The 16,264-nt window shown below is 42.7% G+C and overlaps 1 protein-coding gene across 1 annotated transcript in view; it reads left to right on the top strand.

The window, feature by feature from the left end:
- LAMB1 (laminin subunit beta 1) overlaps window positions 1-16,264 on the top strand; it is a 74,294-nt gene that overhangs the window by 25,350 nt on the left and 32,680 nt on the right. Inside the window, exons 10-17 of the mRNA XM_061165258.1 lie at window positions 843-1,031; window positions 1,294-1,473; window positions 1,604-1,716; window positions 3,088-3,167; window positions 12,698-12,833; window positions 14,104-14,262; window positions 15,567-15,694; window positions 15,906-16,029. Of these exons, the coding sequence (XP_061021241.1) occupies window positions 843-1,031; window positions 1,294-1,473; window positions 1,604-1,716; window positions 3,088-3,167; window positions 12,698-12,833; window positions 14,104-14,262; window positions 15,567-15,694; window positions 15,906-16,029 (1,109 nt within the window). The remainder of the gene's footprint in view (window positions 1-842; window positions 1,032-1,293; window positions 1,474-1,603; window positions 1,717-3,087; window positions 3,168-12,697; window positions 12,834-14,103; window positions 14,263-15,566; window positions 15,695-15,905; window positions 16,030-16,264) is intronic.

The raw sequence follows: 16,264 nt of genomic DNA, 5'->3' as shown, positions 1-16,264 counted from the left end.
CCAACTGAGTTAAGCTTCCTGTGAGAAGACAAGAGGAGTTGATGAGGATAGTTAAGCATGAGAGGGAGATGGTTAAAGCTGGGTTGGACCAAGAGGACTCTGCCAAACGGGCTAGAGGAGAGACAGACTGACCAAAGAAGACTGGCTTGATGGCTGTTAAGGGTCTGATTCATAGAGCCTGGCCTAGGGTGGTGGTAGGAATGGGGAAGAAGAGAACCCAGCCTTCATACCATGTTCCTCAAGGCCAAGAGCCCAGACAGGCTTCCCCAGGAACATATCACCTAGAAAACCCTCTGGAGTGATGTATTCCTGTCGCACTCTGCACATGACCCAAACACATCCTCCATGCAGTGCAGCCTTCCCGTGGGTGAGCCTGCAAGGGGACTTCCCTCAGAGCTTTTACACTTTTTATAGCCCATTCTCTTCCAAAGAGGGCAAATGAGGTTATTTAATAAAGGTCACACTTGGAAGGTTTCCAGCATGATTTAGACTTTAAACTGATGTCATATGCAGATGTGTTTTTTTTCACCGCCAGTGCCTTCTTATTAATTGCCGTTTTGCCTGAACTTCATCCCCCAGTTTCCAAAATGAGCTTCCTTCCCACCAATCCCATCCTCCACTGGTTTTTCTTGTTCATTCCCTTAGTTGTATCTGACTCTTGGTGACCCTGTGAACTACAGCATGCGGGGCTTCCCTGTCCTTCACTGTCTCCTGGAGTTTGCTCAAACTCATGTCCATTGAGTCGGTGATGCCATCCAACCATCTCATCCTCTGTCGTCCCCTTCTCCTCCACTGGTAAGTAGATTGAAAAGGTTTTTCCTGACGTAGGTCTTGTTTTGCAGAGTGTAACTGCAACGAACATTCCAGCTCATGCCACTTCGACATGGCAGTCTACTTGGCCACTGGTAACGTCAGCGGAGGGGTATGTGATGACTGTCAGCACAACACGATGGGGCGCAACTGTGAGCAGTGCAAACCGTTTTACTACCAGCACCCGGAGAGAGACGTCCGAGATCCTAGCCTCTGTGAACGTACGTGGGAGAAGGTCACGACGGGGCGGGGGAGAGGGGGATCGTTTGGGTCACCTTTCAGCTTGAATAGTCAAGTAGTAACCATCCTCCTCTCAGGGCTCAGACCCAGCCTTATTTTAGCCGCTATATAGGATGCTGGGAGTGGAACTTGGTGATCCAGCCTTCTTTAGTCTATTTTTGTGACATTTGGAGGGATGAAGGGAACATAGGTATTTCTGCAGACAGACACGTTGTGTTACCTGGTGCTTCTCATCCTTCTTAGAATGTACATGTGACCCAGCTGGTTCTCAGAACGGGGGAATCTGTGACAGCTACACGGACTTTTCTGCCGGTCTTATTGCTGGGCAGTGTCGGTGTAAATTATACGTGGAAGGAGAACATTGTGATATCTGCAAAGAAGGCTTCTATGGTTTAAGCGCTGAAGACCCATTTGGTTGTAAATGTAAGCACTTGTGTTAAAAAGTTTGGGAGTTCTGATGTGCACATGATTCCCATTTTACCTGGCAGTTCTTTATCATGTCGATGACTACAGACTCACTTGGCTTGTGTTTCTTTGCATCATTTTAATGAAGCTTGTGCTTGCAATCCTCTGGGAACGATTCCTGGCGGGAGTCCTTGTGATTCTGAGACTGGTTACTGCTACTGTAAGCGTCTGGTGACAGGACAGCATTGTGACCAGTGTCTGGTAGGTAAATCCTTATTACATGGGATGGGTGGTTTGTGAATATGGTGTTCCAAAAGAGGATGATTTTCACAGTTCTTTTATAGGTTCTGCCATCACCCTTTTATGTAAATAAGAAAAGCCACTAGTAGACAATTCACAAAAGAGAAATTACTAATGAGTAATTTTGTCAAGATATTCACCATTGCTGTTAGAACTGTAAAATAAAACCAGAGTGAAGTACTATTTTTACAGACAAAACTAACAAGTTTTTTTTTTTTTTTAATGGTAATACTGACTGATAAGTGAAGTCATAGTGAGAGACTGGTACTCGGGTGCTGCTGATGGAAATACAGATTGGCTCATACTTAGCAAAAAGCATTTTGGAGATGTGTATCCATTGCCTATAGAAATGTGCATACCCTTTGACCCAGTAATTCCACATCTGGGAATCTGTCCTAAGGAAATAATCAGAAAATTGGTCAAAGATGAATTCACTAGAAGACTCATAGCATCTTTTAGTAAGAGCAAAAAACACTTGAAAGCAACAGTAGGGAAAATAGTTAAATAAACTTGGGGGTTTCTATAGTGTGACGGTTTCCCGGCTGGCACAGCTGTAAAAAAAAAAAATCCGCCTGCCAATGCAGGAGACACCAGTTTGATCCCTGGGTTGGTAAGATCCCTTGGAGGAAGAAATGGCAACCGACTCCAGTATTCTTGCCTGGGAAATCCCATGGACAGAGAATCCTGGTGGACTACAGTCCATGGGGAAGCAAAGAGCCGGACAGGACTTAACAACTAAGCAACAACAAAACAGTATGATATTTTGTTGCTGTTGAAAATGACCCTAGCACAAGGGGGAAATGCTTATGCTGGTGTGAAAAAAATCCACAGGAAGTGAGTAGTATCTTGATTATGTAGGGAAAAAGTTCATCAAGAAAAACAAAATCTGGAAGGAAGTAGACCAAAAGTTCACTCTGGTGATCTGGAGAATATTTATGAAGGTAATTTTTAAAATTGTTTTTATGTCTTTTAAAACATTCTTGTGATTGCTTTCGTAATTACTGACTTAACTGCCAGAGTAATTCTAATGAAGAAAATCGGCACATTTGCTGCCAGCTCATGCTAATTTTTGGATGAAGGTTATTTACAGGGCAGAGAAACTGCTCTGATCTGGGGTTACCATGTGGCTGCATGCAATCTTCTCTGACCCCAGTGACCTGCAGCTTGGGGTTCTTTATTCTAGAATACTCATGCCTTGTGTAGGCTTTCTGCTTTCACAGCGCAAATGAACGTTTGGTGGAACATCCAAAACATGCCATAACTTGTCTCTTGCTGGGTCTATTGTGTAATTTCAGGAACCCTTCTTCAGATGTTTAATCTTTTGTTCTGCAGCCAGAGCACTGGGGCTTAAGCAATGACTTGGATGGATGTCGACCTTGCGACTGTGACGTTGGGGGAGCCTTCAACAATAGGTGAGTGGAGCTGCCCGGACACTCTTGCGCTCGGTCACCGCCAGGGTCCTCATGACCTCTAGGACAGGGTGACGCTCAGTGTTTTCCTGAGAAGCAGAGTGCATTTACCTTTGCTTTGAATGCCTGATAATCACTTTTCCCTGTGTTCTAAAGGTTTGTAAAGATTGATTATTCCAAGAGTTAACTTTGAAGCCTTCTCTAATCTGTTTATGTTTCCTGGTTTTTAATAGTGTTACTTGTTTTGTATTTTACTTTTCTGGTTTTTTTTTTTTTTTTCATTTTTATTTTTGGTCACAGCTTATGGGATCTTAGTTCCCTGACCTGGGATTGAACCCAGGCCATAGCAGTGAAGGTATTGAGTCCTAACCACTGGATCGCCAGGGAACTCCTTTATTATTTTTTTAATTATAAACACAGTATATGCCCATGGTTTAAGAAATTCAGACAGCTCAAACAGGTATCCTGCCTTTTTTCTCCACTGAGTTCCATTGCCTTAAAGTGCCACTGTTAGCAGGTCCTTGTGTGTCTCTAGAAAATAAAAATGGTGCTCAGAATACCTCTTAAAACTGGCAGTTTCTTTTCTCTCCTTTCTTTTGAAATAACATGTTGGCTGTTATTTTTTAAATAGACAGTACAAAGAAAAAAATTGTCCAGGATTTCCTACTTAGTTGTAAAAACTTTTTTTTTATAAATCAAAGTAATATGTGTATGTACATTACTCTGCAACTTGCTTTTTTAAATCTAGAGATCTGTTTTTCATATCAGCATCAATTTATCTCCCTTTTTTTGTATTCTGTCATGTGATAGTGCTATGATTTATTGATTTTATTATTATTATTATTTTAAATGTAGTAGAGACTTCCTTTGTGGTTCACTGATTAAGACTCTGCGCTTCCACGGCAGAGTGTGTGGGTTTGATCTCTGGTCAGGAACTAAGATCCCACATGCCACGTGGTGAATACCAAACAGAAATGTTGCAGTTAATATCCTTATGGATAATCTTGATGAATGTTTGTAGACATGTCTGTAGATTGGATTCCCAGTGATGGAACAGCTAAGTCAAAGTACATGTGTATTTTCTATTTTACTGAAGATGTCAGCTTGTTCTCCAGACAGATGGTGCTAATCTATTTTCTTCTCAACTGGTTACAAAGTACTGTTTTCTCCCATCTCCACCAGCAGCTGGTATCATCAAATCTTTTATTTTTCACCAATCTAAAAGACAAAAAGTGGAGTCCCATTTTGATTTGTATAAGGACTCTTTTCATTTTCTTCTTCACTATTTCATTTTTTTTACAACTTGCAAGTACATTAATGAAAATTACATACAATAATTTTAGGGACTTAAATATGTTGGCATTCCTTGAATCTATGAGATACAATACTCTTCCTGAAATGATCGAAATACACATTTTGGCGAGATGTTAAACTTGTGGGAGTTGGATTTATTACCTTTGAGTCAGAGAGAATTCTGGTCTCTCTGTGTTACTGGATCAGATTCAGAACATCTGGTAAAAATAGTGTAAGTGACTGTTGGGAGGATAGACAGATGTTTCCTTGTGGCCTTGAATCTTGCCTGGGAGAATGTGCTGAGTTCATTGAGTAAGCCTCATGGATTCAAAAATTGACTCTCTAACAAGAAGTTTTCCCAATACTGTAGTAGTCTGCTTGGGAAGGAATGAGACTTTAGGCAGCAAAGACATGTTCTGTTTGGCCTCTGTAGTTGATTTGTTCTCTTCCAGATCGTGTAGTAAACTCAGGACAGCATGTAGCCTCCAGAACTCAGGGTGAATGTCCGTTCTTAGAAAACCTCCAGAGGGGAGGAAGCGAGGATAATTCTATAAAAGCGGAAAGAGACCAACTGCTCCCTCTGTTAATGAGATCACTTCTGACTTTCCTTGGTGACTCCCAGAACACATGCTGATACGTCATTCCTTTAGTAACCAATTCCTCAATTCAGAGCTGTCATCACTACGAAAATCCTTCTTCATTAGAGGAAAGCGGCATACTTACTTCTCCAAATTATGTCCTAAACTCAGGAATGTCCTGTGTTCCTTTATGTCCTGTCTCTTCCACACCATGCTTCCTGCCCCTAAATCCACCCACACACAGCCCCTGGCCTACCCTTCCAGTCTCCCGCAAAACTGTATAAAAACCAGAATGCGCTAGTCAAGAGTTTGTGAAGCAACACATTCCAGGCAAGTTTTGTTTTTGTCTTTTTTATTGGAGTATGGTTGATTCACAGTGTTGAGTTCATTTCTGCTCTACAGTAAAGTGAATCAGTTATACATATATCCTTTAGTGAAGCTTTTAAAGCGGGTAATTTGATCTTTCTAGGGTGATGGATGAGATAGCTGCCTTATCTTTTGGCATCATTGGTGGGGAGAAAAGAAACCTTAAAAAATCCTCTAGTCTTGTGATTCTTCAGTATTTTGTAGTGATCCTGTTAGTTTTTTAAGTTTATTTATTAGGCTACGCCAGGTCATAGTTGTGGCATGTAGGATCTAGTTCCCTGGCCCAGGGATTGAACCCAGGCCCCCTGCATTGGGAGTGAGGAGTCTTAGCCACTGGACCACCAGGAAAGTCCCTGTAGTGATCCTTTTCAAGGCTTTTTCCCCCACAAGGACTTTAAGAATCTCACAGGGGTGATAGAGGCCCTGCTTTCTAAAGCACTTATTCTTCCAGAATACTCAGTGCATAGCGGATACTCAGAATTATACTTTCTGAAATTGTTTTGTTACAAGCACTCAAATATCTTCCACCTGACAATATTACTTTGCTCTGCCTCAGACCCGTGTTGAATAAACATTGATCGAGTCAAAGAATTTGAGAAACAAAAGATTTTTATGATATAAAAATTAAACGCACTCTCCCTGGGAGAGGCAGTCTCTAAATCAGTCCCAAACATTCCTTAGTTACTTTGGCCAGGGCCAGAGTAAGTGTAAAGTCATGAAGTGGAAAAAACTTAAATGTTTTTGTTTAATGAGCCAAATGACTTTTGGTAGAACAATAAAAGTGTAGTAATCCATGTCTATTATGTTGACAGCTAGTCTCAACTTTTGAATATTTTAAAGTAAGATCTGATTCGTTTTAATAATGTGACTCAAGCTAGGTTAATGATGTTTTGCCAAGTAGATAACCCGCTTTAATGAATAAACAAGAGTGCATGCTAAGTAAATGCTACTTGCAAATGTTTAAAAACACTGAAAAATATAAATATCTTGGCAGCATCCTTTGTAATTATTTCATCAGTGTAGTTTAGGACTTTGGTATCTGGCTTGAAGCCCACCACTTTTTTGAAGACATCTCCTTCCGAGGCTTAAGTCCCCCAACCTTCCTCTGATGTGAAAACACGTTACTTCTGCATCTGTATTAGCACTGATTCTGCTTTGTTATAGCTGCTTGTATTTAGAAGATCTCTTTGAACAGGGCTTTTGTCTTACCTGTTTTTGCATCTCCTTTTGTCCCCAGCATAGTGATATGTGCTCAGTAAATGAAGAACTGAAATTTATTGTACTCTGAAACCAGAGCAGAAGTCAGTAGATATTTTCATCAGTGTATGGAATGATCCTGATGTATTAATTAACCCTTTGTTAATTGCTATGGCAGCTGGGCATAGAGAAGTTATAGAACACAGCTCCTACTCTTTAAGAAAGTATTCTATTGGGGTGGGGATTGGTTGAGGGGGTGGGAAAGCTACTCTGGATAAAATGTATGATGCTGACTGCTCATCACTGTGGAACCAATTATTTGTAATCCAAGTTTTGGAGGAGATTTCAGTGTTGAACAGAGGAGTGGTCCTTATGAATGATGCTTTTTGTCCTTTAATGTTTTTCTTTTGCTTAACTTCTTAGTAGTAAGGTTGAGATTGCACAGTATTTTCCCTGCTCATCACTGTTTAAATGAGTTTTCCTTCTACTAGTCCTTAATTTCTACATTTGTGAGAAATCTGTGTTTTTGAGAAACGATCTTTTAAAAAATTTTTATTTGTTAAAGTATAGTTGATTTACACTGTTGCATTAATTTCCACTGTACAGTAAAGTGATTCAGTTATATGTGTATATATACACACTGTTTTTCATTTTCTTTTATGGGATATTATGGTGTATCCCAGGATACTGAATATAATTCCCTGGGATACAGTACAACCTTGTTGTTTATCCATTTTATATGTAATAGTTTGCATCTGCTAATCCCAAACTCTGAAAGCATCCCTCCCCTACCACCCTCTCGCTTGGCAACCACAAGTCTATTCTCTATATCTGAGAATCTGTTTCTGTTTCATAGATAGGTTCATTTGTGTCATATTTTAGATTCCACAGGTGATAGCATATGATATTTGCTTTTCTGTCTGACTTACTTCACTTAGTATGGTAATCTGTAGGTCCATCCATGTTGCTGCAAATGGGATTATTTCATTCTTTTTATGGTTGAGTAGTATTCCATTGTGTGAATATGTGTGTGTGTATATATATACACACCACATCTTTATTCATTCATCTGTCAGTAGATATTTAGGTTATTTCCATGTCTTGGCTATTATGAATAGTGCTGTTCTGAACATAGAGGTGCATATCTCTTTTTGAATTATAGTTTGTCCAAGTATATTCCTAGGAGTAGAATTGCTGGATCATATGGCAACTCTATTACAATTTCCTGAGGAATCTCCATACTGTTGTCCATACTGGCTGCACCAATTTCCATTCCTACCAACAGTGTAGGAGGGTTCCCTTTTGAGAAATAATCTTGGCCTTTATCCTTTGAGGAAAAAATAGGGCTTTATTAGATTTCTGTTGGTGCCATAACAAATTACCACCCCCACTTAGTGGCCTAAAGCAACATAGATTTATTATCTTACGGTCTGTGTTTCCACCTGAAGGCTCTGCAGAGGCTCTCCTGCTCACTTGCACTGTTGGCAGAATTCAGTTCTGTTTTCCTGCTGGCTGTCAGCTGAGGGCCGTACCCACCTTCTTGAGGCTGCCCGCATTCCTTGACTCGTGACCCATTTCTTTCACCTGCACAACCAATGACTATGGGTCAGCTCCTCCCCGTGGGACAGCTCTGGCCTTCTCCTCTGCTTTTAAGGATTCATGTGATTCGCTTGGGCTCACCTGGGTAGGGTAATCTCCCATCTAAAGGTCCTTAAGCTTGGTCCCATCAGGAAAGTCTTTTGCACCACATGAGGTAGCATATCCATAGACTCCAGGGGTGAGGACATGGAGGACATGGGCATCTTTGGGAGCCATTATTCTGCCTGCCACAGGCCCTGGTTTATTCTGTTTTATGTCATTATTCTACCTAACTGGCCCAATGAATTGCATCTGTATCTAGTTGCAGAAAAATTGGTGAAGGGAACTTGTATAATTATCAAGTGTATATTTCTATCTGAAAGGATTTTTGCCTGAACACAGGAAAGAACAATGACACATAATAATTCTTTGTCTCCACTCTGGAGAAGGTGATATTTGAGCTTCCAATGAAGGCACAGATGGGATGAGTGCGGCGTGGTCAAGACCTGGTCTGACCTTGACCGAGTCTGCTCCCGTTTCTCCACTACCCCCTTGGCTCCCGTCTTCCTGTCTTCTCTGGGCCACCTCTGTCCTGGCGTCCCCTCAGCTCCTCACTCAGATGAGCATTGTCTTTGCTTTTAGCTCTGGGTGGGCACTTCTTGCATTTTATTTTGCTATATTGGTCAATTGCTCTTTTTTGTTTATACCATCAATTAGATTGGAAGAAGGTCAGGGACAACTTTTTCTCCTTTTTTCTTTCTCTGTTTCATTTTGAGGGAAATAATGGACTTAACAAGAAAGGAAGGATTGGTTCAGAAGAGAACTGATAGGGGCTTTCCCGGTGGTCCAGTGGTTAAAACTCCATGCTTCCATAGCAGGGGGGTCCAGTTTGATCCCTGTTCGGGGAACTGAATCCCATATGCTTCACAGTGAGCCAAAAAGAGAGAGAGCTGATAATGAACTGAAAGGGGAGAGTAGCAACACCAGGAGGCACGGCTGCCAGGGATAATATTTGCTCAGTAAATATTTATAAAAGGGTATGAGGAGTGTGACTTTGCTAAAGCCAGGGACGGGCACCAGGAAGAAAAGCAGTTGTTTTCAGAGGAGAGATTATAGAGGCTGCTGGAAGCCAGGTAGAGACTCCATGACTTGGAAGAAGAAGAAACAGTGGTAGGGTTTTGTGTTGTGGGCTTTTGTGAAGTGATGAAGGTGGGGCTCTGGGAAGACTGGTTTGGCTGCGTAAAAGGATGGACTGGGCGGGGGAGAGAAAGGAGCTGGAGAGATCAACTTGGGAGGTGAATAGTGACAGGTGTGGAACATAGGGCACTAGGGTAGCCACAGTGATGAGAGGAAATGGCTGAGTCGAGAACCATCTTGAAGTAAGAGGTGTCGTATTAAGGATAAAGGAAAGGGAAGATTATGTCTCACCTACATCAGAAATTTTTTTAAATTGAAATACAGTTGATTTACAGTATTGTGTTAATTTGTGCTGTATAGCAAAGTGATTGTTATACAAACATGCCTACATACATAGTCTTTTTCATTATGATTTATCACGGGATACTGAATCTAGTTCCCTTTTCTGTACAGTAAGACTTTGTTGTTTATCCATTCATGGAACAGTTTGCATCTACTGCCTGCAAATTCCCAATCCATCCCACCCCACCCCACCTCCCCTTGATAACCGTAAATCTGTTCAACAACAGAGGAATTTTAAATCTGCTGATAGAAATAGCAGAGCTGAAGGTAGATCAGTGTGTGAGGTGACAAATAGTTTGGGACAATATGAATTAGAGGTGACAACTGGACAGATCACGGAAATGCCCCATGCATGACTGAGGGTGTACAACCAGAGCAACGTTCTGAGGAGGTGCGGGGGCACGGTACCGGCACGGGGGTGGGTAAAGCCTGTGGTGAATGGGTTCACCAAGGAGTGGGAGCCAACACCTACTGCTGACAAGAGGTCAAGGGTACAGACGCGGGCGTGTGGCTGCGGGGCTGACATGAGGGGGATTCCCTTCACAAGGTCAGGTCCTCATGACTTGTTTCTTCTTTAGAATTGTGCTGCAGGAGTGTGCCCACCTCTCTATCCTTACCTTCATTTGCTTGTTCTCTAGTGATATTGAAAGGGTTTGTGTGTTTTCTTCTTGGGTGGCTCATGTTTGAGACATTTGTTCCCTCAGTAAACATCTGCTGGGAGGAAGGGATTTTCTTTTGTCCATGTGATGTCATGTCTGATGCCTGAATTTTGGAAAATGCGTGTTGTTGGTTGGATTATGTTGAAAGAGGGTTAGATCCTAAGTGGAGCAAGCTTTCTTCCTCTCTGGGAATAGATTTAAAGTAACAATTCCAAATCACATCTTGATTTTAATGAAGAAAAGATGGATCCGTGTAATTCAGGGTTTTTGTTTTTTTTTTCTTTTGTTTTTTTATTGAAGTATATTTGAGTTACAATGTTTTAGGTGTACTGCAAAATACACACACACACACACACACACACATACATATATATATTCTGTTTCAGATTCTTTTCCGTTATAGGTTATTATAAGATAGTGAATATTGTTCCCTGTGCTATAGGTTCTTGTGGTTTACCTATTTTATATATAGTAGTGTGTATCTGTTGATCCCAGACTCCTAATTTATCCCTTCCCCTCCTTCTTCCCCTTTGGTGATCATAAATTTGCTTTCTGTGTAATTCAGTTTTATCTTGTACACGAAATCCTGTTATCAGGGAAAAGACAGACAAACATAGGCTGAGGACAAAATGAGTATGTTATAATTGAGGCCTTTATTACCTAAATAATGACCAATAACACAAAAGCACTGTTTCCATTAAATAGTATTTTTCTTTTTTAAATTCAGAACACCTGTCTTTCATGCATTTATTTCTTGAACCAATGTTTGGGTGTGTCTGTGTGTTGAGCACTGGGCCAGCTGGGGGGTCGGACAGGGTAACTGAGGTGAGTCAGGCACAGTCCAGGCCTTCAAGGAGTTTCCTGTCAACTCAGGGGTTAGGTAGGTCTATCAATAATTGTACAACAAGAGAGAAAGTAATAAATGTCGTAGTACAGAGCACAAACAGTTGAGGCCTCAGAAAGCACCATTTGAAAACAGTAGAGGGAGGGAACCAAACAAGCCTTCATGAAAGGATGATGGTTGAAAAATTAGGAGAATTTGAAGACACAGTGCCTCAAACGTAATGAACCCTACTTCATGACCAGCTTAGTTGTTGAAGTGGTGAAAATATGGTTTCTCCTGCAAGGAGGTGATGGCATGAAGGAGAAGGTGGTTCCTTCTATGGGATGGGGAGTGATAGTCAGGAAACCTGATGCGTGAGCTGAATCTTGAGAGGAGAATGGGTGGATCTTTGCTGGGTAAATGAGGGAGCAGGACATGCCAGTCTGCAGGAACACCAGAAACAGTGGGTAGGGTCATGCGTCCCCCAGTGCCCTGGAGAAGCTCAGTCCCTCAGTGTGGTGGGAGAGGTGAGGAGAAGCCAGAAAGGTAGAGAAGGGCCAGACTCGGGGCAGGGTCAGTGGGGCCTGGTGACTGCCCCAAGGCCATCGTGCCTGGAAGTGTTACGGTCAGTGCATCTCAGAAAGGTCATTTGGGCAGCTCTGGGGAAGGTGGAAGTTCTGGTTGAAAGTTGGGAGACTGGCAATAAGGATACCAATTAGAAGACTTTAATTGCTTTTACCATGAATGAGAGAGGGAAGAAAGGCATAGCCTAGTCAGTGGGAAGTGGGGAGAGACACCCAAGATGCTAGGAGGGGCTATCACAGAATTTGGCCCTTGATTGCCTACAAAGAGGGAATCTAGAGAATACCTTCTGGTTTCTGACATGGCTGCTGCAGTGGGGGGTGGTGTCTTCTCCCAAGGCAGGGGTTGGGTGCTGCCCTCCTGGATCCATGATTAGCCTCTGGGACCACTAAGTAGGAGCTGTCCTTCTGAGAGTTGGATATTTAGATGTCAGGCCCAGGAAAGGGGTTGTATTCGCCAAAGACAGAAGACACCAATGCAAGAACATATGTGATAGCTACAGAGACACCACCATGGCGCATATGGAGCAGGGTAGAGAACTGGGGAGATAAAACCGAAAGGCTTTACTGAGACCTTTCATCCTCAGGTGCTATGCTTGGTCGCTCAGTCGTGTCCAACTCTTTGTGACCCTATGGACTATAGCCCACCAGGCTCCTCTGTCCTTGGGGATTCTCCAGGCAAGAAGACTGGAGTGGGTTGCCATGCCCTCCTCCAGGGGATCTTCATAACCCAGGGATCAGACCCAGGTCTCCCGCGTTGCAGGCAGATTCTTTACCATCTGAACCACCAGGGAAGCTCAGGAGTTTGGGATTAATTTGTAGGCAATGTTTTTTCCATGTACTTACTTTCAGAATGGGGTAAGAATACCCTCCCGAGTATTTCACCCCATTTACCGTTTAGTGGCAAACATGGATCTGCTTCCATGGGCTCACTGATGGATGTGGTAAGCACTGCTGACCCTCTCTGCTTCCTTGCCAGTTGCTCTGCGGAGTCGGGCCAGTGCCTGTGCCGACCCCACATGATCGGACGTCAGTGCAGCGAAGTGGAATCTGGCTACTACTTCACCACCTTGGATCACTACATCTACGAAGCAGAAGAAGCCAACTTTGGGCCTGTAAGTAGGACTGTGCTTGCCAGGTGGGTAAAGTGGGGGGTGGGGTGGTCAGTAATGTGATATACATGTTTTGTAAAGAGACTAGGTAAGGAGCATCTTATCAGTGAACATGAAGCAAGGATCAGGACCAGGCCTTCTTGAGAACAGTCCTATTTAAAACTAGGTAATTCCATCACTCAGAAAGACTTCAAAACATTCAGTAATAAGGCTATTGGTGTTTTTAAGGGAGTTGGTTTTTTGTTTTTTTCTATTCTGTACTGACACTCCAAAGTTATTGAGCTGGTATAGTTAACATTCAGAGTATATTGTTTCCGTTTTCTGTTGCTGTATAACAGCTGTCCCAAAAGTTAGTGGCTTAAAATACATGTCTGGCACATCAGCTGGGGTGGCAGAAACAGCTGAAGGTTGGCTAAGCACCGTTCTCCAAACAGCTGTCTTGAGCTTCTTCACAGCATGAAGAGTAGTGAGACTTCTTCCATGGCATCTGGCTTCCAAGAAGGAGGAAACAGAAGCTGCCAGGTCTCTTAAGGTCTGGGCCAAGAAGACCCAGAAGGTCATTTTTTTGTTTTTCACATTTTGCTGGTCACAAGTCACAAGGCCAGACCAGATTCGACGGCAGGAGAACATAGTTCCTCTAGATGGTGAAGCCACACACACGTTCATTGTAGGTGATGACACACTTCATCTTTGGAGGTGACTATGACTAATCACAGGTATTACATGTAATCCTGTGCACACACTCAAAGTCACCCTTGAGTTAAGCAACTCACATTTATTCATTTTCAATCTCAGTGACCATCAGAATTCCCTCATCAGTAGTGAACATTCATGACTGTATCAAATTTCCTCATTTGTACCTGGAGCTCGAAAGAAATGCCAATGAGGATGACAGAAGTACACCCATAGATATTGGGCTAGTCTTGTAGAAATGCAAGACATACCTGGTCACTCCTAGGCTTGCTCATAACAGCATTTGGGATGTTCTCCTTCCTTCCTTCATGCTCATTCCCATGGTTGTATCATAGAAGGTATATCCTAAGCCTTAATCCTGTCTCCATGTCTCAAGAGTACCTCAACCTAAAAACTAAAAAGAAACCAATTACCTGTTTATATTCCAAAAAATTATAGAATCTACTGGGAAAATGTGGCTGCAAAAAAAAATAGGTTTCATATCTACAGTTTTGGACCTTTGGGTGCCTTCAGCTCTCTTTGACTATTAACATCAAATTCCATTTCAAGTAAAGCATCACTCCTGTCCCCTTGTCCTTAGGGGGTCAGCATAGTGGAACGGCAGTATATCCAGGACCGGATTCCTTCCTGGACTGGAGCGGGCTTTGTCCGAGTGCCTGAAGGGGCTTACTTGGAGTTCTTCATTGACAACATACCATATTCTATGGAGTATGACATCCTAATTCGCTATGAACCACAGGTAATCCCTCAGTGGACTAATGGGGTTGGGGGATATTGGTAAAAGTTTTTCTTCTAATGGACGCTGTGTCTTTGTGAAATGTGCAGGCTGCCTTGGAATAGAGGAACCTCTCTGACTTTCTATCTTCCTCAAAAGTAAAAATGTACATTTTTCTTGAATTTAGTTTCATAAACATTTAGTGATCTCTTTGTTAAGCACATAGTCTCGCTGAGAACTAAGGTGGTGACGAGAGCGTGCCGGGTCCTCCTTGTGGCCTGCCCTGCCCGGGGGCGGACACGTGTCCCTAACTGGCATCAAAGTTGGAAAGTGTCAGAGCAGAGACACAAGCAGGGCTGCAAGAGGAGAGGTTCATACCAGCCAGACTGACCAGGGGCTGCCAAGATGTTTCCTAAAGGGTCAGTTGCAGGTCTTAAGATGGAGACAGAATTTTGGCACAAGCAGAAGTGAGGAATAGCAGGAGCAGCAGACAGGGGATGGTTGGAGTGTCCTTCCGCATAGTCAGGTAAGGGTGGTTGGAGATGTTGTTAGGAGAAATGCTGGGATCAATAAATGAACTTGGAGTCTATATTAACAGGAAGCTTTTGAAGGGTTTTGGGCAGGGGATTGTCATTATCTAAGCTGTGGGTTTGGGTTTTGTTTTTTTTTTTTTTAATCTTATTTTTTGCTTTTAAGTCAGAGAAAGATAATTATATGATACCATTTATATGTGGAATCTAAAATATGGCACAAATGAACTTATTTATGCAACAGAAATAGACTCACAGACAGAGAAAACAAATTTATGATTACCAAAGGGGCAAGGGAGGAGGGATAAATTGGGAGTTTTGGATTAACAGAGGCACACTGCTATATATGGAACACTGAAACAATTAGGACCTACCATATAGCACAGGGAACTATATTCAATATCTTGTAATAACCTGTAACAGAAAAGAATCTGACAAAATAGATATGTGTGTATGTATAACTGAATCTCTTTGTCGTATCCCTGAAACTAATACAGCATTGTAAATCAACTATACTTTAATAAAAGATAATAATAATAAGGTGCGTTTTAAGGTGGTTGGAAAGGGATATTGGGAGAGGCAAGGAGAGCTGTGGGAGGCTGTTTCAGTGTCCAGGTGAGAAGAGATTTGGGCTAGAACTGGGGTAACAGCCAAGAGAATGGTTAAGAGGAAAGGGAAATGCAAGCGAGTGTTTCCCATTTAAACTTGGCAAAAGATAGGTGGATGGAGACTTCCAAACAAACAGGCCCCAGCCGGCCAGCTCGAATCGTCCTTCTGATCCTCTGCTTCTTGCTCTAGCTCCCCGACCACTGGGAGAAAGCTGTCATCACGGTGCAGCGGCCCGGCAAGATTCCAAGCAGCAGCCGGTGTGGAAACACTGTTCCCGATGATGACAACCAGGTGGTGTCCCTGTCACCTGGCTCCAGGTCAGTGTGGCCGTGGTTTGCAGCTCAGCAGATCCAACGCGCAAATTAATTATTTTGCTGATGTCTCAGCTTGTGAGTTGTACAGTAACCATTTCAGAGCCAAAACCACACACAGACTGTTCCTTCCTTTGGGATCTACGGGGAGCTTTGATAGATTGGATGCTTAAAGGTTGACCTTTGGTTGTTATCTTTCTTTTCTGTGTCGGGGCAGGTACGTGGTCCTCCCCCGTCCCGTGTGCTTCGAGAAGGGTGTGAACTACACAGTGCGGTTAGAACTGCCCCAGTACACCTCCTCGGACAGCGGTGTGGACAGCCCTTACACCCTGATTGATTCCGTAAGTGGAGGTCATTTCCGACGCCAGCAGGGAGGACTGGGCAGACAACATGCGTCTGCTTCCCTAAAGGGCTTTGTGGAGGATAATGCTGAGAGGTGAGGCAGAGTCTTTCCTGCCTCCAAGGTTACTTTGCTTGTTTACTTTAATAAAACTCCACCCTCTGGAAGAATCTACTCAAGCTGATCCTTCCTAAAAATAGGAAGTGTCTGAACAATGACATTTCAAAACCCATCAA

Source organism: Dama dama, chromosome 18 (assembly GCF_033118175.1).
Source record: "Dama dama isolate Ldn47 chromosome 18, ASM3311817v1, whole genome shotgun sequence".
In the NCBI taxonomy this organism is placed as follows: Eukaryota; Metazoa; Chordata; class Mammalia; order Artiodactyla; family Cervidae; genus Dama; species Dama dama.
The sequence above is the reverse complement of the archived record's forward strand: the minus strand, read 5'-3'. Positions and strand labels throughout refer to the sequence as shown.